Source organism: Vombatus ursinus, unplaced genomic scaffold (assembly GCF_900497805.2).
Source record: "Vombatus ursinus unplaced genomic scaffold, bare-nosed wombat genome assembly UNPS02006779.1, whole genome shotgun sequence".
NCBI classification, from domain to species: domain Eukaryota; kingdom Metazoa; phylum Chordata; class Mammalia; order Diprotodontia; family Vombatidae; genus Vombatus; species Vombatus ursinus.
The window spans coordinates 13,298,275-13,324,607 of record NW_020946557.1 but is presented as its reverse complement, the minus strand read 5'-3'; the positions used below and the strand labels follow the sequence as shown (position 1 = coordinate 13,324,607).

General features: G+C 35.9%; 1 protein-coding gene across 3 annotated transcripts in view; it reads right to left on the bottom strand.

Annotated features, from left to right (window-relative positions):
* The window catches only part of HSF2 (heat shock transcription factor 2), a 44,298-nt gene that overhangs the window by 9,459 nt on the left and 8,506 nt on the right, over positions 1-26,333 (bottom strand). For all 3 annotated transcript variants that reach the window (XM_027848593.1, XM_027848594.1, XM_027848595.1), the window contains exons 2-10: positions 20,645-20,753; positions 20,351-20,478; positions 18,446-18,570; positions 16,233-16,308; positions 14,493-14,554; positions 13,432-13,519; positions 12,196-12,344; positions 11,312-11,566; positions 9,257-9,362 (exon numbers count right to left, since the gene is read on the bottom strand). In XM_027848593.1, coding sequence (XP_027704394.1) covers positions 9,257-9,362; positions 11,312-11,566; positions 12,196-12,344; positions 13,432-13,519; positions 14,493-14,554; positions 16,233-16,308; positions 18,446-18,570; positions 20,351-20,478; positions 20,645-20,753 — 1,098 coding nt within the window. The remainder of the gene's footprint in view (positions 1-9,256; positions 9,363-11,311; positions 11,567-12,195; positions 12,345-13,431; positions 13,520-14,492; positions 14,555-16,232; positions 16,309-18,445; positions 18,571-20,350; positions 20,479-20,644; positions 20,754-26,333) is intronic.

Sequence of the window (26,333 nt, the reverse complement as noted above, 5' to 3'; positions counted from 1 at the left end):
CTCATGATGAAAAATGCTAACTACACCCAGAGAAAGAACTATGAGGATCAAAGCATACTATTTTCACCTTTTTTTGTTTTTTCTTTCTCATGATTTTTACCCTTTGTTCTGATTCTTCTTTCACAACATAACTAATGTGGAAATATGTTTAACAAGATTATACATGTACAACCTATATCAGATCGCTTGCTGTCTTTGGGGGGAAAGGAGAGAGAAAAATTTGGAACTCAAAAATGAATGTTGAAAACTATCTTTATCCATAATTGGAAAGAAACAAAATACCATTAAGAAAAAAAGCATTAGAGGAGCTGCAGAAACTACAGTACACTGCTGGTGGAATAATGAAGTGGTCTAACCATTTTGGAAATCAATTGGAAATTTCATAAGAAAAGTCAAAACACTATTCATAAACTTTGATCTAGCAAACTACTACTGGACAGATACCTAAAGGTTAACGAGAAAAAAAGAAAAATCCTATATACTTATATCAAAATATTTATACCAGTAAATTGTGGTACCAAAAAAAAAAAAATTAAAGCAGAAAAATGCCCGCTGAATGAGGAATGGCTGAAAAAATCTATGGAATACAAATGCAATAGCTTATCAATATACCATAAGAAATGATTAATGAGAAATTTAGAGAAACATGGATGACTTGTATGAAGGAATGAAGAAGGTAGAACCAAGAAAAAAATATACACACACACACACAACAAATAATGTAAATAATGACCTAAAAAAGCAGCCAAACTATGATAAATTGTAACGAATAATCTTATCTTAGGGAACTTAAGGAAAAATACTATCCTTCCACTCAGGAAAGAGGCAGGATCTATGGATGAGTAATGTGGTATATGCTGTCAGTATTAGAAACTGTCAGCTGGCTTTACTTATTTGGTGATACTTTGCTGTTATTAAAATGAAAGGTTCAAAGGAAGACAGGTTAAGGGGAAATGATTGGTATGAAAAAAACAAAAAAAGAAACAACAAATCCATTATAAATATATTTTAAAATAAGGAATAGTTAAATTCTGGAACATTAATATAATGTATTACTATAATGAAATAAAATCAGCAAATATGAAGAGAAAAAGGAAATCAGTAAAGGGCTTTATGTAATAATGCAATAAAAAAAAGGACCAAGGATACTGCAGAATTTCAATGTTGGAAGGGACCATCTAGTTCAACCTATTTCCTAAAAAGAATATTCACAACAACATGCCTGATAAGTGGTCAAATCCAACATTTGCTCTGAGGAGCTCCAGGGAGAGGGAACCCCCTGAGGCAGCCCAATCCAATTTTGGATACTGTACATCTTTAATTATTAGCAAAATTTTATTGACAGAAAACCTTTCAGCTTCCACCTATTGTTCCTAGCTCTCCCTTCAAGGGACAAACAGAACAAATCTAGTCCTTCTTCCACATGATAGCCCTTCAAATACATCGAGATACTCTCTCTCAACATCTCTTTTCTAAGCTAAGTATCCCTAGTTCCTCTGCTCCATCTTTATGTGGCAAGGACACAAAGACCTTTACTATCCTGCTGCTGTTATTCAGTCATTTCAATTGCATCCAACTTTCTGTAACTCCATTTGGGGCTTTCTTGGCAAAGCTACTAGAGTGATTTGCCATTTCCTTCTCCAGCTCACTTCACTGAAGAAGAAAGTGAGGGGAAGGTTAAGTGACTTGCCCAGGGTCACACAGCTACCTACATATACCAACCATCCTACAGCAGGACACTATTTCTCTTAAGCTATGGCATCTATAACTAAATACATTATTTCAGATGTGGTCTGATGAGAGTACAGCACAGAAAGTACAACTTTTTTTTTGGAAGATTAAAGTTTAATTTTAGCATAGAGAAGTACATATAAAATAAGTACATTAGATAAGTTTTTACATAAAATCCAGAAATCTATCAAGATTTGCACAATTTGTTTTGTTTTGCTGCTAGGTTCTGGAAACTTTCCTCAACTTCCCTGTGTAGTAATCTCACATTTGATGAACACTACCAAGTTAAGCTGGTACAGGCCTGCAGGCCCTAGGAACACAAGCAAAGAGGCAGACTGCAGAGGTGAACCCAGCTGTAAAAGGAGTAGGGAGCCAAGCAAGAACTAACAACTTCCTTCTGAAAGCTACTCCTCTCTTACCGTGGCCCAAGAGGAAATTAGTTTTTTAGCCTGCCATAAAACACTGCTGACTCATATTGACTGAGTTTGTAGTCCACTAAAACTTTCTTCCTTATTTCAAACAAAACGACTCCCATCTTGCAAATGTGAAGTTAACTTTTTGAACTCAAGGATAAGGACTTTATATTCAACCCTACTGAATTTCATCTCCTATTTACTAGTTAAATCCCATGCTCTAGTGACCAGCGTCTAGTCTGTCACAATCTTTTTGTGTCCTCACATCCAGTGTTGTCAGCTAACCCTCCCAGTATCGTAACAAACATTCCATCTATAGCTTTATCTGTCTCACTGATAACGATATTGAACAACACAAGGCCAAGTACAGCAACCTAGTGCCCAACACTGTAAACTTTCAAAGCTAAAAACTAGCAGTGACCTCTTAGTCTTGGTTACTCAACCAGTTCCAAAGTCATCTAATTATACAATCATCCAGAACGTATTTTGAACCTCGGCCTTACACTAATAGAATGAAAAACTTTAATGCTTTCCTCAAATCTGTGTAATTCTATATGAGTATTGTTCCCTTGACCTACCAGTTTAGTAATTCAGTCAAAAAAGGAGAAAAAAAAAGTTAATCTGGCATGATCTGGTCTTGCAGAAGTCACTGTTGGCTTTTCATGATCACCATTCCCTACTGTTGTTGTTCGTCCTTTATTCTTGAAAAGGACCATAACATCAGGAAGGTGATGTTATGAATTGCAAGCTTAGCTTTGCTGCTCAAAAAGAATTCACAGAAGAACTTAAAAAGACTTTAAAACTAAAAAAACTTAGGAAAAACTAAAAAAAAAAAAAAAAAAAAAAAGAACAATCCCAGAAAAACAAAACTAATTACAAGGGACTCAATAAGGTCAGACTGTTTACCTTTTATGCGTGTAAAATGTAAAATGTATGTCTAAGATAGTTATTAGTAATTGGGTAGTTTGTAAGAAAGATGGGGGTAGACGTGAGTGTGATATGACTTTAAAAAGTAAAAACATTTAGGAACAGCTAAAAAAAGAGTAATTATTTTACACAAATGAGGTACGACAGGAAGAAATGACACAGAGGAATTAGATGGAGGAGGAAGACTTGTTAGTTCTGGAAACCTGCTTTCACTGGGAATGGCTTCAAGAGGGAACAATACATATATATCTACAAGAGTATAAAATTCTTCTAAATTCAGAAAGAAATAAAATGCTAAGGGGACAGAGAGGGGGAGAGGATAAGGGAAAGATCTTTAGAGGGGAGGGTAAAGGAATAGGTCAAAGCAGGGTATAGAAGGGTGTTTAGATTTATGGGAGGAGCAGCTAGGTGGCACAGTGGATAGAGCACTGGCTCTGGAGTCAGGAGGACCTGAGTTCAAATGTCACCTCAGACACTTACAAGCTGTGCGATCTTGGGCATGTCACTTAACCTCAACTGCCTCAACAACAACAACAAAAAAGCAACAACAATTTCAATATGGTGGAGCCACAATTAGAATCACACAAGACCTAGCAGCGGTAACACTAAAAGACCACAGGTCTTGGAAAACTATATGTCGAAGAGCAAAAGAACTAGCATTCTGGCCAAAAATATCATACCTAGCAAAGCTAAGCATAATTGTGAATGGGGGGGAAAAAAAGGATATTTAATGAACTGTCAGATTTTCAGGACTTTGTTAAAAAAAAAAAAAAAAACCAACCTGAACTTAATAGAAGATTTGACATGCAAGAGCAAAGAGAAATATAAAGTACATACCAAAGATTAATTACAAGGGATTCAATAAGGACAGTTTACCTTCTATGTATGTAAAATGTAAAACACACGTCTAGGATTGTTATTAGTAATGGGGTAGTTCGTAAGAAAGATTAGGGGTAGACTTAAGTATGATATGAGTTTAAAAAGTAAAACTGTTTAGGAACAGCTAAAAAGAGTAATTATTTTATACAAATGAGGTACGAGAAGAAAAACTAACACAGAGGAATTAGAGGAGAAGGATTGTTAGTTCTACTTTCATTGGGAAGGTTTCAAGAGGGAACAATACATATATATCTACAAGAGTATAAAAGTCTTCTAAATTCAGAAAGAAATAAAATGCTAAGGGGATAGGGAAGGAGAGGGAATAGGTTAATAGGGACGGTATAGAAGGATATTTAGATTAATGGGCATGGGAGGATAAGGAAGAGATCTTTAGATGGGAGGGTGAGAGAATGGATCATAGGAAGGTATAGAAGGGGGTTTTGATTTATGGGAATGGGAGGATAAGGGAAGGATCCTTGTGGGGGTAGGAGTAGGTTAAGTAATAGGAGGGCAAGGTATAGGATAGAAATGAAGTAGAGGAGTCAGGAGGGATAGGAAATAAGAGATATGCACAAACATAAAACAAAGAACAGGAGAAGAATTTGTTAGGGAAAGCATATGTTTCTATACATATGTATGTATATGTGGATATATGTATATATGTATATATCTATATCCATATATAAATATATCCATACTTAACTGTAGCCTGGGGAGGTGAAAAGGGGAAAAAAGAACAAAGGCAAAAGGGCACAGCATAGAACAAAAGAAAACTTACAAGGAAGCAAAGATGGATAGCTCTCAACACAACACGCAATATTTATTACACATAGGGTTTCTTGAAAAGGAAATTTACTGCTATATATTTTGAATCCTCTCTTATGTTCTGCTGGGCACATGACATTTTTTTTCTTTTCTTATTTTGTATTTGTTTTAATATTTGAGTTTATAATGTTTCTTTTTCTTTTCTTATTATGTATTTTAAGTTTTAGAAAAATAAAATTTAATAAAAAAAAAAAGATGATGGTGTCATAGGAACCAGGAGAGTAGAAAAAGCAAATTTAGAAGGGGTAGAGTTTAGTTTAGTTATGGACATATTATTTTGGATGACAAATCATCCAAAAACCAATATGTTATAGAAAAGAGCTGAAATGAGAGGTAAGGGCAGGTTGAATTTTTAAAGGAGTCATCACTGTCAACAGCTCTGTAATCAGGAAAGCAACACACCAAATGAAGACCAGTCTGAAGATGTGCAAATCTAAGCAAGAAAACTTTAAAATGAAAAACAGAGAGGTGGGTAGAGGAGAACATTCCTGGCATATATCTGGCAAGCCAAATATCAGAGAAGAGAATGCTGGGGAAGAGAATGGTAATTCTCATGAGACTATCAAAGAAGATGGGCAATGATATAACTGATGACTTTAGATAACTACACACAGGTGTAATATGGATAATAAAATACTTAAGAGTGATAAGAAAGTCAGTATTTGACTCAGTAGTTATGGCTGCTTAGCCAATTTCCTTGTTACATCATCTGTGATCTTTCTGGAATATTCCCCTCACAAAATCTTGAAGAAAATGATGCCTAAGTGCTTTTAAAATTGTCATACTGCCTTCATCATGAATTTGTTCTGTGGAGATCTGATCAAGTCCAGTTGATCTTCCTGTATCGTCAGTTTTTTATGTGCCATTTCCACTTTTCATATAATCTATGTAGTTCTATTACTCTTGATGATGAAGCTAGAGCTCTGCAGGATACACTAGCAAATATATTCCTTTCACATTTATTTGTCATTCTCCCAGAATCACAAATAAATGTTCTTGGAATGATCTTGATTAGTTTCTTCACACACCAAGCTTCCTACATTCTTATTTTCCCCTCTATATTTTTCATCATTTTGTTAGGAGATACTCCTTATAAGTTTCCCATCATTCATCATTGTCATTCCATTAGGTACATAATATTTTGCAAATGAGTTTGTGCCAGTGTTGTGCTGGAGCCAGCTCATACCAGCTTGTGAGGGGTGATTGTTAAATTTTCAGTGTGAACATATCCACCTAAGAAATCAACAAGTACTATAAAATCAGGGCTCCAGTTATTGTTTTTTGTTGACTGTCTAGTTTTAAGAAAGTGATGGAGAAAATGCTTTTAAAGCAAATAAAACACAAATGTGTATATGTGTATTGCCCCCACCAGTAAGCCAACCAGAGAAGATGTCATTCTACATTGGAAAAGGAAATTTCCTCAAGGAAAGTTTTCTACAGAAATTAAATTACAGATCTGGACCAACAACAACAAAAATCTAAAGTATATAGAAAACTGACATAAATGAAGACCAATAGTTAAATATACACTATCAAAGAATATGAACAGTTTTCAAAATGAGAAGTGAAAATTATTAATAACCATATGAAATAATGCTCAAAATTTCTTTCTAATGAGAGAAATGCAAATTAAAACAACTAAGGCTTCACGCCACACCTATATTGCAAATATCACAAAAGATGGATATCATCAGTTTTGGAAAGGCTACGGTAAGAATACATTGCAGGAGTAACTGTGCAAAATTGGTTCAAACTTTCTATAAAACAATTTGAAGTTTTGTAAGAAAAGTTAGTGAACGGTTCATAACTTCTAACTCAGCAACCCACTACCAGGCATTCATTCTAAGGAAGTCAATGACAGAAAAGACCCATATGTACCAAAAACCAATTAAAACTGTCCAAAAGTGGAATGTGCTACCTTAAAAGTAATAGTTATACTTCACTAAAGTTTACAAATTAGAGGCTAGACGATCACTTGTCAGGGACATTGCAACAAGGGATTCCTTTGCTGATACAGACAAAAAAACTAGGGAGCTAGAATAAAATAAAGAGGTCACCTAATTCAACCTCCTTATTTTATAGATGAGGAAACTGAAGCCCAAGGAGGTTAAATGATTCGTCCAAAGTCAAACAGATAGGAGGCAGAGCTAGTGAGATCTGAATCCAGCTCCTTTGATTCTAGAGTCAGCACTCTTTCCCATATATACACTGTCTTCCATGTATAACTGGAATCATCACCATGGAGGTTAATACCACATTAACAGACATCCAGGGCACACCCTTGAAATGAAATCTTTACCTTTTCACATAGATATATGCCTCTAGCATATACAGGCTCTATTCAGGTCAAATTTAATCCATATTTGGGAAAATATTCAACTTTTACTTGAATAATATCATAAGTAAAGCCATGACAAAAAAAGAAAGCAGTTCTCTAAGGAAGAAAATGTAGAGAAAAGAACGAGGAAAATGACTGGTTCCAGGGAATATAAACTGTCAGCTAGAGTCTAGCAGAATGAAAAACCAGCAAAGAAGGCAATCAAGTGCTCAGAAAAGTAAGAGGAAAGCCAGGAAATAATAGTATCACAAAAGCCAGAGGAGAAAGCAAGCAACAAGGCCAACTGCTTCACAGGTCAAGTTAGAAATGAAACAAGCTAATAGATATAAGAAAACTAATGATCTTGTAGTACAGGATGCTGGAGGGAGGTTAGTCTACAGACCAAAGACTTGTGAAATTGTACGGTGCAAAAGAAGAAAAAATAGGACAGTAGCTAAATAATGTTCTAAAACCAATTTCTTTTTTTTTTTCCCAAAATAAGGGAAATCCATGCATGTCTGAATATACAAAGAAAAGTGCCAATGTTACTAAGAGGGAAAGAAAAGATGTAGGAGTAAGATTCTTCCTGAAGCTAGAGATCTTGGGTAAAGAATAAGATTTAGCCTTAAAGAATCAAACCATATGCTATTAGTGCAGAAAGAGAATCAAGTTTAACCCTCATTTTACTTATTAGGAAACAGAGGCTCAGTAAGACTGGTTCAGTCATATAACCAATCAGTAGGAGAGAAACAGGAAGGAGGAGAAAAGGAGAGGATGAAGACAGATGCTAGGTAGATGACAATGCTCATGTGAGAAGGCCTTAATATTTCATTAATGGAAGCAAAACCATCTCCTAAGAGTGAGGATGCTTTGTTTGATGGTGGAAAAAATGGGAAAACCACATTGAAAAATGCACGAGGGTGTCCATCCACAAGAAAGGAACAGAAGTACTGACAATGAAGCATCCTGGAATTAACTGTAGAAATTAGAGTGCCCCGGATTTTCAAGCTTTGTTAGCTTGCTAGCAGCATTCTAGAATGTACCATTTGGATAGGGAACTGAAATAAATGGAGACAAAGATTTTTTATCATCCGTTAGGATGCTAAAGCTATTGAGGATGACAAGCAGAGATTGAAGTAAAGTTAAAAAGAAAGTTATGAGCAGAACCCAATCAGAACAATATAAGGGGAACCCTTGGATGACTGTAACGATGCTCTGGAGATGGTGTCGAAGTCAAATGTCAGAGAAGCTGAAAAGTAGCAGAAAAAAAGCAAAGCAAAGAAGCAGATAAGGGGGGTAAAACAACTGTCTGGAACTAATACTGGACCAAGGAATAAGTTGACCTTGCTCTCCCAAGAAGTCTAAGGTGGATGAAGAATAGCATTCAATTAGGAAGGAAAGCTGGGAAGGTAGTATTAAGAAGGTAAAGGTAGATTTCATTTGTAGAAGAACAAAGAGATAAGAAAAGTTATTTAGGATAAAAGAGGAGTTTATCCACAGTGGTAGTGAGGGTCAAAGGCAGAAGGTCCGAGAACTTGGTTAAAATGAGTGTGTATGGGTAAAAGAACAAACGAACACAAAGAGAAGTTTACACAAGGACAAGAGTTAAAAATAAAGGCTCCTAGTAAAAAAAAATGCTTGAAATCAGTGATCTGTGGAGAGGTGAGAATGGAGGGGAAAGACAGTGGCCCCCAAGATGTGTTGAGGAATCACATTTAGAAATGCAACAGACTTTCAAAGTCACATTTTCATATGAAAAGTAGCATCTCCATTTAAAATGGAAGTATATTTTAAATATGTATACATATATGTAAAAATAAAAACTTTCCTGGCTTGTCAGGGCCTCTAATAATTCTTATTCAGATCACAGCGAGGTCAGTCAAGACCCCAGATTTAACAGTATTGTTCATTAAAGTTCAAATACTGCAATTGAAGGATTAAACTCAACTGCTACTCTGGGAATACCCTGATCTAAATGTTCTAAACACACTGATAAAGAGTCTATGGGTATCCTTTCAAAGCCTACCATCAGAATTTTAAAAAGGAAAAGTCATGTGGGATACAAAAACAAACAAAAACCCTCCCCCCAAACTATTTTAATTTCTATTCATAGCTGTGAGAAATACAAATGTATCCGAAGAGAAAGAGTATACAAAACACTTACATCCACCAGTAGATCAGGGTCTATGCTAAACTGTCTTCCAGAAAGCATGGCTTGGAAGTCTTCTAGACTGCAATCAATACTGTCAAGATAATCCAACAGCTCAACCCTGGAGAAAGAGAGGTTAGAATGAAATACTACATCTTCTGAGATGTGTGTCTGCATGTAAATTTAAAATTATTTTTGAAACCCCACTAACAACCTGGCTAGGTAAAAGAAGTATTTCCAGCAGCATATCAAACTTCAGATTCCAATAAAAAGAAAATTAAAATATAGACTACTTAAATATTAGAGTACTAATTTGGATTACTTTGGTGCCAACATGCTCAAAACTCACCTTTTCTCCTCCAAGTCATTTTTATAAAATGTTGTAACTCTGTATCTATTAAATGTTTCATTCTTACCTTTTCTGCAAAATGACCATGTCTATTCTAATAAATGCATGTCAATAACCTTGTGAATTGCTACATATATCCTGTGGGCACCCAAATATTAGCCAATAAAACTTTTTTGAAGAAGTAAGAGTAGCTACTGGCATGGAACAAAACAAAAAGATTTATGTCTTGAGAATGATCACACCACTATGCTTGGAGCCAACCCTTAACACAAAGGAAATTTTTTATATAGCTGCTGGACCAGAAGCTAAGGAGAAGTCACAGTACTGAATTTATCAATTTAAAAAGGAAACATCATCATGAAGAAGCAAAAGAAATTTAAATTGTATAATATTTGACTCATGTATAAACCTGAAAATGAAATTCTAGTAGCTATTGAGGAAGATTTCAGAAAAATTTTAAGCACGACCATCTCTTCACCTATTATATTAAAGTTTATGTTGCTAAAATTCCTAAAATGTTAGCTTGTGTGCAAAACAAATACATAAACACTTTGAGTTAAAAAGGAAACTTGAATAAACTTAATGAACTCCTTTCCAGTTAAAAGTTAATTGTACTGCTTTTAAAACCCTTTCCTCTGTACTCTTATACATCTGCCATCTTCTGAATGTGGCGGGTAAAAGACGAAATGACTAAAGAAACAAAGGTTTGATCTTCTGATCATATTGATTTATTAAGCAATGCATGCCAACTGCCTAACAAAGCAGGACCAGACCTCCTCAGCTTAGATTCAGACGGACTCAAAATACAGGGGGAGACAGACTTCTACACGTTAAAAACAAAACAATCAAATAAGACCAGTTAATTAAAAGGAAACAATACAACATTAGGTAATCTGATTTCTAATTGAATGATAGATTAGGAACTTTCCAAGTTGGGAGGAGGAGAGTGAACAGGTACAACTCCCTGTATTCAGAAAAGGAGGTATTCCACTCCCCAAAGTGTCTGTAAACAATCAAAGGAACATGGAAACAATAGCTGTGGATAATCTGGGCCACATCCAAATGAGGCAGATTGTCAGCTGGCAAAAGAAAAAAGAAAAAAAAAAGGAAAAAGAAAAGAAAAAATAATAATAATAAAAAGAAACCTTAAAGATTATCTAGCAAAATATGCTCATTTTGTTTATTTATTTATTTATTTGCATTTTTGGTGAGTCACATTTGAACTTGGGTCCTCCTGACTCCAAGGCCGGAGCTCTACCACTGCGCCACCTACCTACCCCAATATTCTTATTTTAGATTAAGAAACTGAAGGTCAGACAGGGTGTCTTGTCTGAGGTCACACAAATATTAAGAGTCAGAGCCATGATTTGAACCCTGGTCCTCTTACTCTAAGGCTAGCATTCTTTGTACCTGTTTTGTGTTGAGGCTGGATAGACAACATCATCACATATACAAAAAGGGCAGAGATGATAAAAAAGAAAACATTTAGCATTTACAAGCATAATTTTAGGTTTAGAAGAAGTCATAATTAAGCAGACCAAAGAAGGATTTAGCAAACTAGATATAAATCTTCAGTGAATAACTCAATTTTCCAAAGATTGAAGAAGAAACTGAAGGGTTAGAAACAAAATAGGCAGAAATCTACTAGGTAAGAGTGAAGTACAGAAACAGAGTAATAATTTATCAAGCTCAAAATTAGTATTCAGAATTAAATTACTCACTTTCCTAAAAGATTGATGTTTTCATTCAGGATAGAATCCATCATGGAGACAGGATCTTCTGAAGTCAGAGTAGACGAGTTGTTTACCTGCACAGCACTAGACATGAGCGAACTGCCACTCTCACTGACAGAACTCACATGGTGACTGACTGGAACACTGGCTGGTTCACTTCTTTTGTCCCCACTCTGAATAACAGCAGCATAATCATCCTCATTGTCATCTTCTACAATGACAATATCAGGGTACTGGCTACAACTGTGCCATGGATAGGAGAGAAAAAAAAAGCAGTTACATTCTTTTCCCTAAAGCTCCTACCGCTAATTGTAAATTTCTGGATATTTAACATTGATAGAACATATATTTTAGATTTAAAAACCACAGAGAACAAAGCGATATTAGATGCTATTAGAAAAATGGCCTACATTCTAGAATTACAGTCTAGAATAAAATTATTAAATCATTCTAACGGTTCTTCCTTCTTATGCCAAAGTCAACACCTGTGACTTTTTGATGGTTCAGTAACATCTACTACTGAAGCAGGTCTAAAATTATCTACAACTTAGTAGTAGGTAACAGTTGCCATTAGCTCAGAAGTTATGACATTTACTTATAGTCACCAAGCAGGGAAGCATCCTGACTAGAGCCTGGTGTTTTATCAGCAGAACCCATCAACTAATCCAAGTCAGTTTCACTTTAAACTTTTGGCTTTTTTTTTTGTTTAAATTAATATAGGTTTCAAAACTTAGCTGAATAGTCCTACAGAGCAGTTACTATTACAAACTAGTGAAAATCTAGTATCAGTTGATTTGGGCTTTAATAGGTATTCCTTGAATAACAAGTCCTATAAAGTTGTCCTCTAACACTTATTTTCAAAATCTTCTTACTTTGAAGTGTCAGATGTAGCATCCTCATTGGTTTCAGGAGTAACTGGAGCATTTTCTTCATCTACATTATCATCAGTGACATCATAAATAACGATGTCCTCTGAAATCTGCTCCCTTGGTTTTAAACCCTCTGTCCTACTATGTGGAACCTATGAAATTAGAAAAGAAAATGTGTCTAAGACCAAGGTTCCAATTTCTAAATCAACTACAGCATCAATAATTAGAAACAAAAGTTCCATTATTGTGCAATAAGAAATGACAACTGAAAGTTCAGAGAAACGTGGGAAGATCTATATAAGCTGATGTACAGTGAAGTAAGCAGAACTAAAACAATATGCACACTTAAAATAAGGTAAAAACAATTTAAATAAAAAGATCAGTAAAAATGAAGCCAGACTCTGAGAAATTAAAAAAACAATAATGGTCCCATAGAACAGCAAATGAAACATACCTCCCTTCCTCATCTTGGTAGAGAGGTGGCTAAATGGTGTATACTTTAACAGACAAATTACTGTAAAAGGTATTTTTGCTTAATTGTTTTTATGTGAGAGAGTCTATTTGGTGGAAGGGGATTTCTAGAAATGACAGATTTAAAAAACAACAAGAAGTCAAAAGTTTAATTCAAAAGAAAAGCAAATTACAATGGGCATTTTTTATTGTGTGTTGAGGTGGCTGGGGGCTAGGGTACCATTCTATGATTAAATGCAAAATCCCATTTAAAAAATAATCAAGCACAGTCTGCCAGAAGAGGTAAAGTAACTGAATGAGTAAATATCAGTGGACGGCAGCACTAGAAAATTCCATTGCAGTTATTATTACTACATATGCCAAAGTAGAGGCTGTATCTAAGTAGAAATATAGTTAAAGATACCTCATTTTAATACGTTAGAATTCCTAGTATCTAATCTTAACTCATTTTATGAGGTTATTACTGATATAGAGGAATCACTCTAAATATCCTGCAGGTTACATTTTAAGCAGTAATTCAAAGGGGTGTTTTTAAGCCACGATTCAGTTTAAAGAAATAGAGTATCTACCCTCATAGAACTCACAGTTTCATGATGCTGACTAGCTAGTTTAAAAGTGACTATACTAGAAGATCTAACCTAAGGCATAAAAAACATAATACAGGTGTTTATTAATTAAGCATTAATTAAAAGAACTAAATGTAGAAACATTAAATAATGCTGTTTGTAAAAGTACAATATTATTACAGGATTTAAAAAGAAAAGTTACTTTGTGGTGGTGATTATTGGCTGGTTCTTTGATAATCTGCTGAAATCGATTCGTCTTTGGAGATCCATTAGTATTTAAAAGTAGAGGCCTGAAAAATCAGGAGAATAATTCATGTATTTAGTTATACAAGCACACAAAAAATAAGGGCTGGGGTACTACAGGTATCTATCGCTAATTACAAAAAAATTTTATGGCACTATAAAAAGATAATATTTACCAAACAAATTGGTAGTGATTTAGTCAAATGTTTACAAAGCAGTTTTAAATCAAATTCAGGCAAAATTTTGGCTTTTAAATGAATAATGCCAAAGCTTTCTTTTTTTCTTTTCTTTTTAATTTCTTCCTTTGTCCTTCTACTACACCTTTATCCTGAGAATGCCAAAGGTAGCCAGTGGTAGTCATGGCTATCACCTAGTCCATTCTTGGCAACCAAGGTAAAAGAGAATGTAAATATTAGCGCTAAGCATAAACAGTACAGGTAACAGAGATTGCTCTCTTATCTCCAACTCTAGTACTCTGCTTCTAGTACTCCACTTATTCTGGCTTTCGGCTCTATATAAATTTTGTAGAAAACACATTTTCCATCTGTTGCATTTCCCCATTTTTGGGAGAGAAGGTAGAGATCTGGGGAATCAGGTGAAGAGAGGAATTTGCATTAATGCTGCAACTTGTCCCAACAGCAGGACAAACACCAGGGAGCCACAGCAATAGGAATATACACAAATTCATCTGGCAGAATAAAACAGTGGTTCTCTAGGTGTGGGTAGGGACCCCCAAGGTCAAAATTATTTTCATAATAATACTAATATGTTTTAATCTCTAATACAGCAAATATTAATAGATGTAATCCACATAAAAGCTCTTTGGAGGGAGGGGGTCCTCAATTATTTTTAAGAGTATAGAACACAAAGTTTGAGAGCCAGTGATGTAAAAGGTAGTAGTTATTCCCTTGGGATATAAGACACCTCAGCTTCCCATGCAGTAGTTTATGGGTAAATTCCCGTATTTGGAATTAGCTACCTGTTTCCTTGCAAGATTTTATTATAAACAAGTAAACTTACCTTTTGCGTTTTAAACTCACGAGCTGGTTATTCTGAACCAATGTAACAATAAACTGGACAATCTAAAAAGGGGAGTAAGGGTGAGTGGAAGGAAAAAAAAACACACACTTAGATATTCTTGGGATTACAATGTCAATGAAATATTCCGTATAGTTGTATAAGCAAATATTCATAACTACTGAAATTGCTAAGCAGACTAATGACTAAAAACATTCTGTAAAATATCTGTCATATTAAAATTGGAAAACAAATTAACTCTACTCCTGTTATACAAGTCCTTTTTGGTAAGCAATGCACCAGCTGTGGTCTGCTTCAGGCAACTTTTTTCCCTTCTTAGAATCAATCAATGCAGTATCTTAAAATGCAGTACCCAACATGAATACTAACCTCTTCTGAATAAAAATTAAATTAAATATTACAGCATAACCAACTCTTCTTGTCTTTGGTTTTCTTTCTTTCTTTTTTTTGAAATCTTAAAATTCTTACATTATCAATCAACATTTGCAATATTTCTTCAGAAAAGAATATTTTCATTGAAGTATTAAAAGAAATTGTTGTGAAGCCCATGACAGCAAACAGGGATCTCTTTATTGGTTTCACCATGTAAAATCAAGTAACACCAAGAGAAAGCAAAAGAATAACAACCACCCTTAGACGTGTGCCTAAATCTGCACAATGATAAAACATTGAAAATTTATTTTGACTCCATGTTCAAAGCTGCAACTCTTATGTGTTGCATGTCTACGTACCACTATATTACCCAAATACACGCCTTTAATAAAGTACAGCCACAGACTTATTTTTAGCTTGAAGGGCTCATGTGAGACAGGATGGTCCCAGCATATAAAAGGGTCTACTGTCTAAAGATCCAATCCTGGGGCAGCTAGGTGGCTCAATGGATACAGCACTGGCCCTGAAGTCAGGAGGACCTGAGTTGAAATCTGGCCTCAGACACATAACACTAGCTGTGTGACTCTGGGCAAGTCATTTAACCCTAATTGCCACACACACACACACACACACACACACACACACACACACAAAAGTGCAATCCTGTCTGTTCTTGAACAAAATAAGATTAACCTACTCATATTCTTCTACTTGGCCTTTAATGCTGAGACATTAAGTGGTGGTACCACGTATACTGTGTCACCACCATTCTCAGGTAAAATGAAGGATTTAGTCCCCATATCCATTGCTACTGCACAAATTAAAAGCTTATCTTGATCAAGCATTTGTAAAATGACCCATACCTATCAATAAATCATAGGCAACTGATTTTAAAACTGAGTCAGTTCTCTAAGATGATAACTGCACCTAAACTTTAGTAAAATAGGCAAGAAATCCCTTGAAAACTACTATAACAATCTATGTGATTAGAATGGCCATTATAGCTATGATGAAGTGTTCTCTATTTGGCAAAGAGGTATTTAATCCTAGCCTTCATTTCCTAGTTTACATGTACCAATCCTCACAATATACCAACTGTTACAAGACTGAAATCAATATAGAACTAAATGTAGCTAATTATAAACATGCACTAAACAATGGTAGTTTACAGCCACAGAAAAAAACAAATTTCAGGGGCAGCTAGATGGCGCAGTGGATAAAGCTCCGGCTTTGGAGTCAGGAGAACCTGAGTTCAAATCCGGCCTCAGACACTTGACACTTAGTAGCTGTGTGACCCTGGGCAAGTCACTTAACCTCGATTGCCTCACCAAAAAAGCAAAAACAAATTACCTTTCGAATTACTTGCTGCTGCTGTGTTTGTTTTGCCCGTAATTCTGCCACTTCCCGCCAAAGGGATTCATTTTCTCTGTCATTTAAAATAAAGGGATAATCAAAAAACAAAATTATGTTAAAATTATGACTATATTACAGAACTTATTCATACATAATGTAAGCTTTTCAAGAGACTGGGCAGTCCTTAGCCTGGACAGCAGTATAATAATGGCAGCTGCCCTTGGAACAAACCCCATGTTACACTTGATAGCCTCACATTGATAGAATTTGTTACCAACGGCAACAGGTATACAAACATACACTTCAAGTTCAGACCCGAATCCTTAGGGTCCTGTGTAATGTCCATTTTCCCTCAAACAACTTGGTATACTACAGTATGACTAAAATCTTGCTTTGGTCATTGGATAACTGAGCAAATGAAAAAAAAAATAGTTCCTAAGAAAATAAACATGCAAAGATCAGAGTCACAGAGACCTCATCTCTCTATCGCTCCCAGATTGGATGGGCAATGGCCATTAACGTGCCTAAACCCACGCTCATCATTGCAGAAGCTTTGACCTGCTCCATTTCTAACTTGGGCTGGTTCACCCCCAGGACTCACTACTGACAAAACACCGAGGCCTTTAGTTTTCTGAACACTTAAAGACCAAAATACTTTAAAAAGGCACATCCAGGGACACAACCATCCTAGAACTTACCTAACAATAAACATTTTCTTTCTGTACCAATTTCTTACTAACATTATACTGCATCCTTCTTCCCAGTGACAACAGTGACAAAGCATCACTGATAGAGTATCAAAGATAACTCATCTATTAAATGCTTCAATTTCAACTTTCTTGTAACTTGATGAAAGCCAAATTTCTTAATACAGACTAAGTACATATGGGATCTGGGGAAAAATGAAAGCAGAATTTTTGTAGCATCTTCGATTTCCATTGGCCAAAAAATCTCTAGGTCCCATAATCAGTCTATTCATGTTGTATTAGCCAATGAAGCAGGTAAGAACTATTTTCAAGACTTATGTGGTGAAAACTGTAATACCTGACATTAATGAACCATGAAATCCAAAGTTGAGGTCAAGAGGTACCACTGAGTCACTATATTCAACAGAGTAAATGTTACTGAACATGGGAAATAAAAAGAACTAGGAGAAATATATGCTTAAAGAGAAAACAGAATTAAATGGGTGGTGGACTATAAGGACAGAATGAGGTACATATTTTAGACATGCCCAGTGTATTGATTTGTTTTGTTTGACTATATTTCTTACAAGAGAAGGATCACTGAAAAGTAACAGTGATATTAAAAAAATAGTATCAATAAAACATTTTAAAAGAAAGAAGATCAATTTAATTGCCCTCTAAAATACAGAACAGGAACAGTCAAAGCAGGCCAGAAATAACTGCCTTTTTTTTTTTTTTTTTTTTTTTGGAGACCTTATCTATCTTGCCCAGATTGGAAGGGCAGCAGCCACTAGAGGGCTTGAACCTCCGCTGATCAGCATGGAAGCTTTAACCTGTTCTATTTGTAACTTGAGCTGTTTCATCCCCAGGAATTACTACTTAAACAGTGCAGGGGCCTTCAGTTTCCTGCCTACTTAGATGAAGAAGCTCCACAGTCATTTATTAGTAAGTGGCAAAGTTTACATTTTTATAGGGGCTGAATTTTATCTCCACACACAAATTATCTGTAGGATGTTGGGAACAATGAAGACACCAGGTATTATGATGATTTTTTAAGAATGGCACTTAAAGAGTTTGAGTAACACATTTTTTCCTAAGCTAACATAAAAATAAATATAAAGTAGGGCAGTTCTCCTGAGAGTGAGTTCTATTTCATTCTGAGGGGCAAGGCCGCATAAATAAGTTTTTAGGAAACCTTCAATTCTTTACAACATAGGAAACAAATGGTATCTTAAACAGGATGTCCACACATTTGAAAAACAGATTGTAATTACCCCTTCTGCCTCTTTATGTGAAAACTACTCACATCAATTTTCTTAATATGTTAATCCTCGTATACTAATTCTATGGTAGGATAATCACTTTTATTTGTTTTTTCCAAGAACAGGAAAAGATTTGTACCAATTCATTTATCTGTTCATTCCATCTCCCTTATGAACACCACCATGAAAATTCAAAGATAAGGATACAGTCTGTTAAGCCCACATACCCATGTGACAAGTATCTTTAGAAACTTTATTTTACCTTTTCAAAGTAGAAAGCCTGGACTCAATGGTTTCTTGTTTGATTTGAACTTTTTGAGCACTACTTATGATTTTAGATAAGTCTTCCTGGCGAATTTTGGTTTCTTCTGGTTTTGAAGAAGAAACCTGCTCAAACGAAACAGTGAGGAAGACAGATGTAAATTCTAAACACCTGAAATGAAAGTCTTAACATTTCTAGTTTAAAAAAAAATACACCCACACAGCTTAAGGTAATAAGGAGGATATGCAAGGTTGAATAGATTGTCAAAGAACATGCAGGACATTTGGCTCCCCAAAGGGAAGAAAAGGACAGAGCTACAATAAAAAACTAATTTCCATTTGTCAAGTGCAAAAAAGTTCCAAATATTATCTTATGATTCAAGGCAGGGGTTCTAAACCATTTTTACGTCATGGATCCCTTCAACAATTTGGTGATGCCTATGGACCCCCCTACTTCGAATACTATTTTAAATGTATAAAATAAATTAGAAAAGAAACCAATTTTTTTTGGTGGGGGGAGGGCTAGGCAATGGGGTTAAGTGACTTGCCTATGGTAACAGAGCTAGTAAGTATTATGTGTCTGAGGGCAGATTTGAACTCAGGTCCTCCTGAATCCAGGGCCGTTGCTCTATCCACTGTGCCATATCGCTGCCCCCAAAAGAAACCAATTATTGAATGGTATTAAAATAGTTATCAAAATACTTTAAAAAGTAACTCACAGAACCTCATTTAAGAACCCCAGGTCTAAGGATATTCTCTCTGGAAGAAACATCTCAAGGATTCCTTTTTCACCATCTCTTATGATTTTATTCCCAAATATTCTCCTGACCTCTCTCCATTTATTTAGTAAACCTATGCTGTAATAATTACTCAACTGCATGCTATGCAATTTGTCTCCAGGGCAAGACACACTAACTTGTTTTTTTTTAATTGCTTAGCAAAAATACCTGTCATTTTAAAATAGGTAAAAGTTTTAGTAAACTAAATGAGATCTTGATATCAAAGTCTGTACAGACATTTATTTCTGTCTAGCACTACCGCAACAAATAAATATCTCTTCTGCTTCAGGACTGTAAGGTAGAGTGTTGTTTTGTTTTGTTTTTCCCAAGTCTCCACATGATCTTCAATTGCTCAGAAAGGGCAGATATTACAACCATGACATTTGCCTTTTATTATAGAAAGATGATGGTAGTGGCTGTATTAAAATACTTTTAGGCTCCTAAAAGGGGAGGGAACAGATCACTCTGTACAATGCCTAGCATAGTACTATGTGTAATCAGACACTTAGTATAAGCTTTATCATCCCAGCAAAGTATTAGGCTTAAACTGCAAGGAAAACAAAACCTAGCACCAAGTCATAATATGATCTATTACTATATAAATTAAGAAATTTTGCAGTATCAAGTTCTAAAAGGATAGCAATGTGGAATGTTTTCCTATAGAAACAATATTACAACGAAACGGTAGTTAGGTTTCCCAGTCTGGCCCACAAAAGCCTATTTAGGCCACAACATAGTTCAAATACTATACATTTTCAATTTTTTTATTTTGAATGAGGCAATCGGGTTAAGTGGGGTCACACAGTTAGTAAAAGTCAAGTGTCTGAGGCTGCATTTGACCTCAGGTCCTCCTGACTCCAAGACCAGAGCTCTAACCACTGTGCCACCTAGCTGCCCCTACATTTTCAATTTTTAAAAAGAGAGGTGTAAACAATACTAGTATGATACCAGTAATTTAACAATATTTAACTTTCCTTTTACTATCCTAAATGCTAGGAACTGATAAAGTGAATTATATTCCTATTTATATTTGAAAACCATTATGTGAATTAAGCATACATTATTCAGTCACTAAAATGAATTAGATTAAGAAAACAAAACAAACAAAAAACTAAACAGTAACTTACCTTTCTTTTAATGTTCTCCAGCAAGTCATCCTGGCCCTGTTTGAAGTATGGGTGCTGAAATTCAACTGGGCCATCTCGTTCTTGCTTTACAATACCAGAGTCAACATGAACTACTTTACGGAAGCCATCTAAAATAGAATTACACAACCAAGAAGACTGAGAAAAGTAAGCAAAATCAAAATTCAGTACTACTGCATTTAAAGGGTTTTCTTTTCCTTTACCAACCCCAGAGAAAAAACAAGAACTTAGTCAATTTACATTCCCCACCCCAAATCAAAAGCTTTCTACACTTACACATATTTAGCTGCCTCACAAAGCTCGCCATGTTGTTGTGCTTGAAGTACTTGGGAAGAATTTCTTTTGCAAACCTCTGTTCATCCAACACCAGGAAGCTCTGGCCATTCTAAAATGAATACAAATGTCTATTAAGGAAGACTCCTTGTCTTATGTGTCCATACACAGTAGGTCAGACCATGCAGAGTCCAGTACAGTAACAGTATTCTCTGGTAACAGCAGACATTGGTAGAAGGTGAACAGCAATCTTCCTTACTTCAATACTTTCAAAGATCTCTGATTTTCTCTACGTGAATATCTCTTCCCTATTCCCTTCACTGATGCAGATGGGAGCTCCTCTACAATTTAGTAGATGGTCCTTGAGAATTACTGTGACCAGAAAATCTACCACCCAGAAATCTGGTGACAAGCCCTTCTTATTTAGTTAAAACAACAAGCATATTATTTGTCACTTAGTCCATACTCAAAGTCCTTTCCACCTCAGTTGGACTTGTCGGAATTCTGCACTCTGGTGTCATGCTGTCCGAGAATCCAGGTCACCTTCAGGATACAATAAGGCATCAGAACAGTGCTTTAGTATAAACTTCCATTACATTTACTCTAAATTTGTCCCGTTCTGCCCCACCCCTTCGCCAGCCAATTTTTAGTTTCAATACCCTAGAATTTGGTGAAATTGTACTATTCATCATTTAAATATTTTCAAACATACCTGTTCTCTCAGCCTTTGACTTTCCAGACTGAAGAATCTGTCCTAAACAGAAAAGCCTCCATTCACTTGGTAGAGGCAGTGTGGTACAGTGTAAAAAACACTGAATTGGAAGATAAAGGACTTCCTTTCAAAACCCACTCCTTTTGCTTATTACCTGAACGACTGGGAGCAAATCATTAATCTCCCTGGGCCTCCTGGACCTCATCAGTACAATAAGGTAACTAGACTAGATGACTCCAAAGTTCCTTCTATCTGTACATCTAGGATTCTATGAAACCCTTGAACGTTTTACATTCCCCTCACTGGATTTTTAATCATTTGTTGCATTTTTAAGGAGTAACTAGTAGAAGTACACAACCAGTTTTTAACATCTTAAAGATGAAGGAGGATGCTTTGTTTTGTTTCCACTACCCAAATTAAGCTAAACATTCTGATGACCTTGTCAATTCAGGACACACGACTAACATATTTGAAATGGATTCTGCTTTCCTAGATCAGTATTTAGCAAAGGATGGACTCTAAGTTCTAAGGATAGTATACGTAGATAATTTTTCTCTTAAATTCATTAACTAGAACTTGTGCACAATCAAGTTTATGGCTACTTTTCTTCCCTTCTGCACAGAGAGCTTCTCAAGGTTTTCCTATAACTTATGCCCACTGGATTTGCATTTCTCTATCAAGAAGAGCTTACTATTCCCTACAAACTTGAGAGATTTTACCATAAACTCCTTGTAACAAAATTATAAAAAGTTTATTAACAGTAAGTCATAACCACAATAATAATTTGGTCTCAACACTAACCCTACATAGATCTTTCCACTATTTATACTTGGTTACTCAGGAGTAACAATTTGCTTTTACTTTTTTGTGTGTTTTTAAATTAGTTTCTGTTGGCTGACAAAATAGTCCATCCAATCCCAAGCTTACCCATTGGTGAAAAACGAAGACTTTAAAAGTCTAATCAGATTATATCCATCCCTTAGTTCCAATTTATTCAAAGCATGTTTATCCAAGGAACTTGAACAGGCTTAAGGTAATTGAGGGATATGGGCTCTAGGCTAATCTTATTTTGTTGTATTTCTAGAGAGACTGACCGTATAGCAGGGGACTGTGATATAAAGATGCAAACAGATTTTCTTTCCCAGGGGAAATTGCTGCCTCTAGGCAGAACAATGAAAAAACCACTACCTCCATCAACTGTAGTAATCAATTATCTGTTAATATTTTACTTTTCTCAGAATATTAAAAAACTTTCCATATGGCCACCTAACCCAATTTTTTCACCTTCAATCTCCTAAATTTTTATTACTCCTTTAATTGGCAGTGGGGGAGTTAGGGAGGGGAAGATTTTTCAAAAGATAATATAAATTTGTTCAGCTATCCTCAGCTCAGATGAAGAGTTTAGATATGACACCCAGTTAGCATATTGGCTCTTACACTTGCTCAGGAAATTAAAATGTCTTGATTAAGCAATACTCTGAGTTAATTTGACACTTTTCCAGCTTTCTTACACTTTGCTCCCCTCCACATACTCTACGATTCAGGGACCCTGGCCTTTCTGTGGTTCTTCAAACCCTTCCCTCCAACTCCTGACTCCATGCCTTTTCCGTGGCTGTCCTCCATGTTTGGAATATTTTCTCCTTCATTACCTTTGTTTCTTGGTTTCCTTCAAGACTCAGCTCAAATCTCACCTTCTCCAAAAAACCTATAGTCTACTGCTAATGCCTTTGCTTTGAGAGTAACTCCCACTTATACTGCGTATATATCTTGTACGAACATAATTGTTTGCACATTATCTCTCCCATTAGAATGTGAGCTTCTTGAGGGTAGAGATTATTTTTGCTTCAGGGAAGGAGGGAATCTCCAGTCATCCTGCTCTATATCTTGCCACTGGACCCATTTGGCTCTGGAGGAGAAAGAGAAGCTGGTGACTTTGCACAGTCCTCCCTCACTTAAATCCAATTCACTTGCAAGTCATGGTATCACCTTCCTAATGTCATGGTCCTCTTTGAGAATGAAGGACAAACAACAGCAACAAACATTCCAAGCACTTAACACAATGCCTGGCAAACATAATGCTTGCTGAAGATGATAATAACTACCAGTCCCTTGAAGGTAATATTCAGTCTCTTTTGGTCCACCTAATGTATACTATAGCTTACTTTAACCTCCCACAAGTGGTTGCTTTTCTATCCTTAGTCATAAATAGTCTCAAAATACTGGTAGCTCAAGGACTTCTCTGTCCTACCGCAAATGAAATTACACTACTGATGTGGGAAGTGAGAAGGAAACATGAAATTACTACTAATGGACCATAACACTGGATCTCAAATTGTTAAGGCTGGTAGGACCTAAAAGCACAGGATATACTCATGTCTATGTTATCTTTCTAGCCTGAACATAAAGAAATGAAGAAGATATATTTACTCACTGTTGCTCAACCTGATAGCATAGAACAAATGCTCTTCACATATTTCTCCCCACCCTCTGCAAACTACTCATCCCCATTTCTCAGCCCTCTTTTACTTAAATGGTCTGAGAGAAAGGGAGAGCAAAGAGTAAGGAAAGGGCTAGTATGTTTTTGTTTTTAAGTTGTGCTAGAAGACTGAGTGAAGTAGGTGTTCTACCAAGATATTTGACCCCACTTAAGTGAATGGAAGACTAAAAAGTCTGAGGAAGAAGCAGGGTAGTGGCCGTGTGACTGTAGAGATGGGAATTTAGAAAGAAAGGCAAAAAATGGTTAAGTGATTAGATTGGGTTGAAGGGAAGTAAAGGGTAAATGATAATGATGAAGCTATAAACCTCTGAGATGAAAGAATAGTTGTGCCTTCAATCAAGGGAAGTTTGGATGAAGAGAAGGTTTTGGAGGGAATGGTAATGAGTTTAGTTTTGAACAAGTTGAGTTTGAGATGTTTCTAGCACATGCCGTTTGAAATTTACAATAGGAGACTTCCTGAAAGTGACTGCTTGAATAGGAAATCAGCCATCCAGCCTCCACATATGTACTCCATTAGGATGATGAAATTTGTACCAGATCAAATAATAATCAAGAAATCTAATAAAAACCTATATTAAGTGACTCCTTACATCTCTGAACTACACACACACACACACACACACACACATACAAATCTTCCAGAAGCCTAAGGGCAATAGGAAAGAGGGAAACCTGCAAAGCCAGCACTGAGACCAAAGACTAGCAAGATGTGTACCTCTGTATCTGGAAGTAGCAAGAATTGAAGGATTCCCTGAGAAAGCCTCAGGGTGGTAAGACAGCTCTGGAGTGGGGTACTTGAAAGTGCCAAATAGTAGCAGTAGGCAGCAATATGCTCATATAGTATTGCAGTTCTCAAACCTAGACAACTCAGTCGAAGACAACTCTGAGGTCTCTAACATTATGGTCTGAGACAACTCTTTAGATACAGAGTTCTTAAACTCAAAGAACCAGGGCAGCCTAACAAGGTGATATCAAGCAAAACCACCCCCCAATCACACATACAAACACACTCAAAAGTACACCAGGGAGAGCCTGGCCCTTGCACAAAGCCCCAATTTGGGAACCACAGAAAGAGCCACGAGTAAATAAAACAATGACCAAAAATTCTATATAGAGATGACGCCATGAAAGGAGAGTAACTGTAACAATTGCAAGCACAGACCCAAAGGGAAAAAATGGACTTTCCACAAGGCCTACATGAAGAACTAGAAGAAAAGCATGAGAAAAAGAAACTAAAGCTCCAGAAGACAGAATTATTAGGAGCTTAGAAGTGCTAAACTTTACCCAAGTATCAGACTCCCTGAAAATTAAAATAGACCAAACTTAATGACTCCATGAGACTGCAATAAATATTAGAAAAGAATGAAAAAATGAAAAAAAAACCTACAAAATGTAAGACAGTTGATATTAAAAACCATCAACCTGGAAAAAGGTCAAGGAAAGATAATTGAAGAATTACTGGGCTCCCTGAAAACCATGATCAAGTTAAAAAAAAAAAGTTGAATGTTATATTTCAAGAATTCATAAATGAAAACTGCCCAGATCCATGAAGTGCTAAAGAAAAGATAGAATTCATCAATCACTTCATTAAAAAAAAAAAGCCTCAAGAATGCCATAGTCCAAATCTGGCACATCCATATTTAAGAAAAAAATCTTTAGGTATTCAGAAAGCAGCAGTTCAAGGAGCAAAGAACCACTACCACACAGATTTGGTGACTTTTACTATAAATGAGAATCTCTTCCCATTTTCCGCTTGCATATTGTGTGTACGAAAAAAAGGCATCATTACCACACCTGCAACCTATCTGTACCTCTCACTCAATATAAACTAACCCTTGGATTCCCTGACAAAATCGTCTCTGCCTCATTTGAAGAATGGGAATGGAGTTAGGAGAAAAATGTTCAATACTTTTTATCCCCCCTCAACATTAAAAAAAAAAATCAGTTTGTTTAGGGATATAGAATTGTACTATAACTTGACTTGATCCTAAAATTATTATGCTAGCATAAAAATGTGCAGGCCAGGAAAAAAACTAAACAGCAAATAAAGTGAAACTGACAGGGAAGCAGTTAGAAAAAGTGCCCAAAAGGTAAAAGAAGGATATGCCAACATCATGAGGAGGGCCACTCTACAGTCTATGCTCCAGACATACCAATAAATCTTAATTCCACTTGCCTTCTAAACCACTCCCCACCAAACACTAAAATAGCAAACTACTAGCCAAAGTATTAAAAATGATTTGTATTTGAATGAAGGTTTTATTATTATTTTCTTTTGGAGGTAATCAGGGTTAAAGGACTCGCCCAGGGTCATAGGACTAATAAGTATCTGAGGCCAAACTCAACTCAAGTCCTCCTGACTCTAGGGCCAGTGCTCTATCCACTACACTACCTAGCTGCCCTGATAGTTTTATTATTAAGAAGAATTAGGATGGGCAGCCATACCCTATTACTAAAACCAGGGACTTAGTTTTTCACAGCTC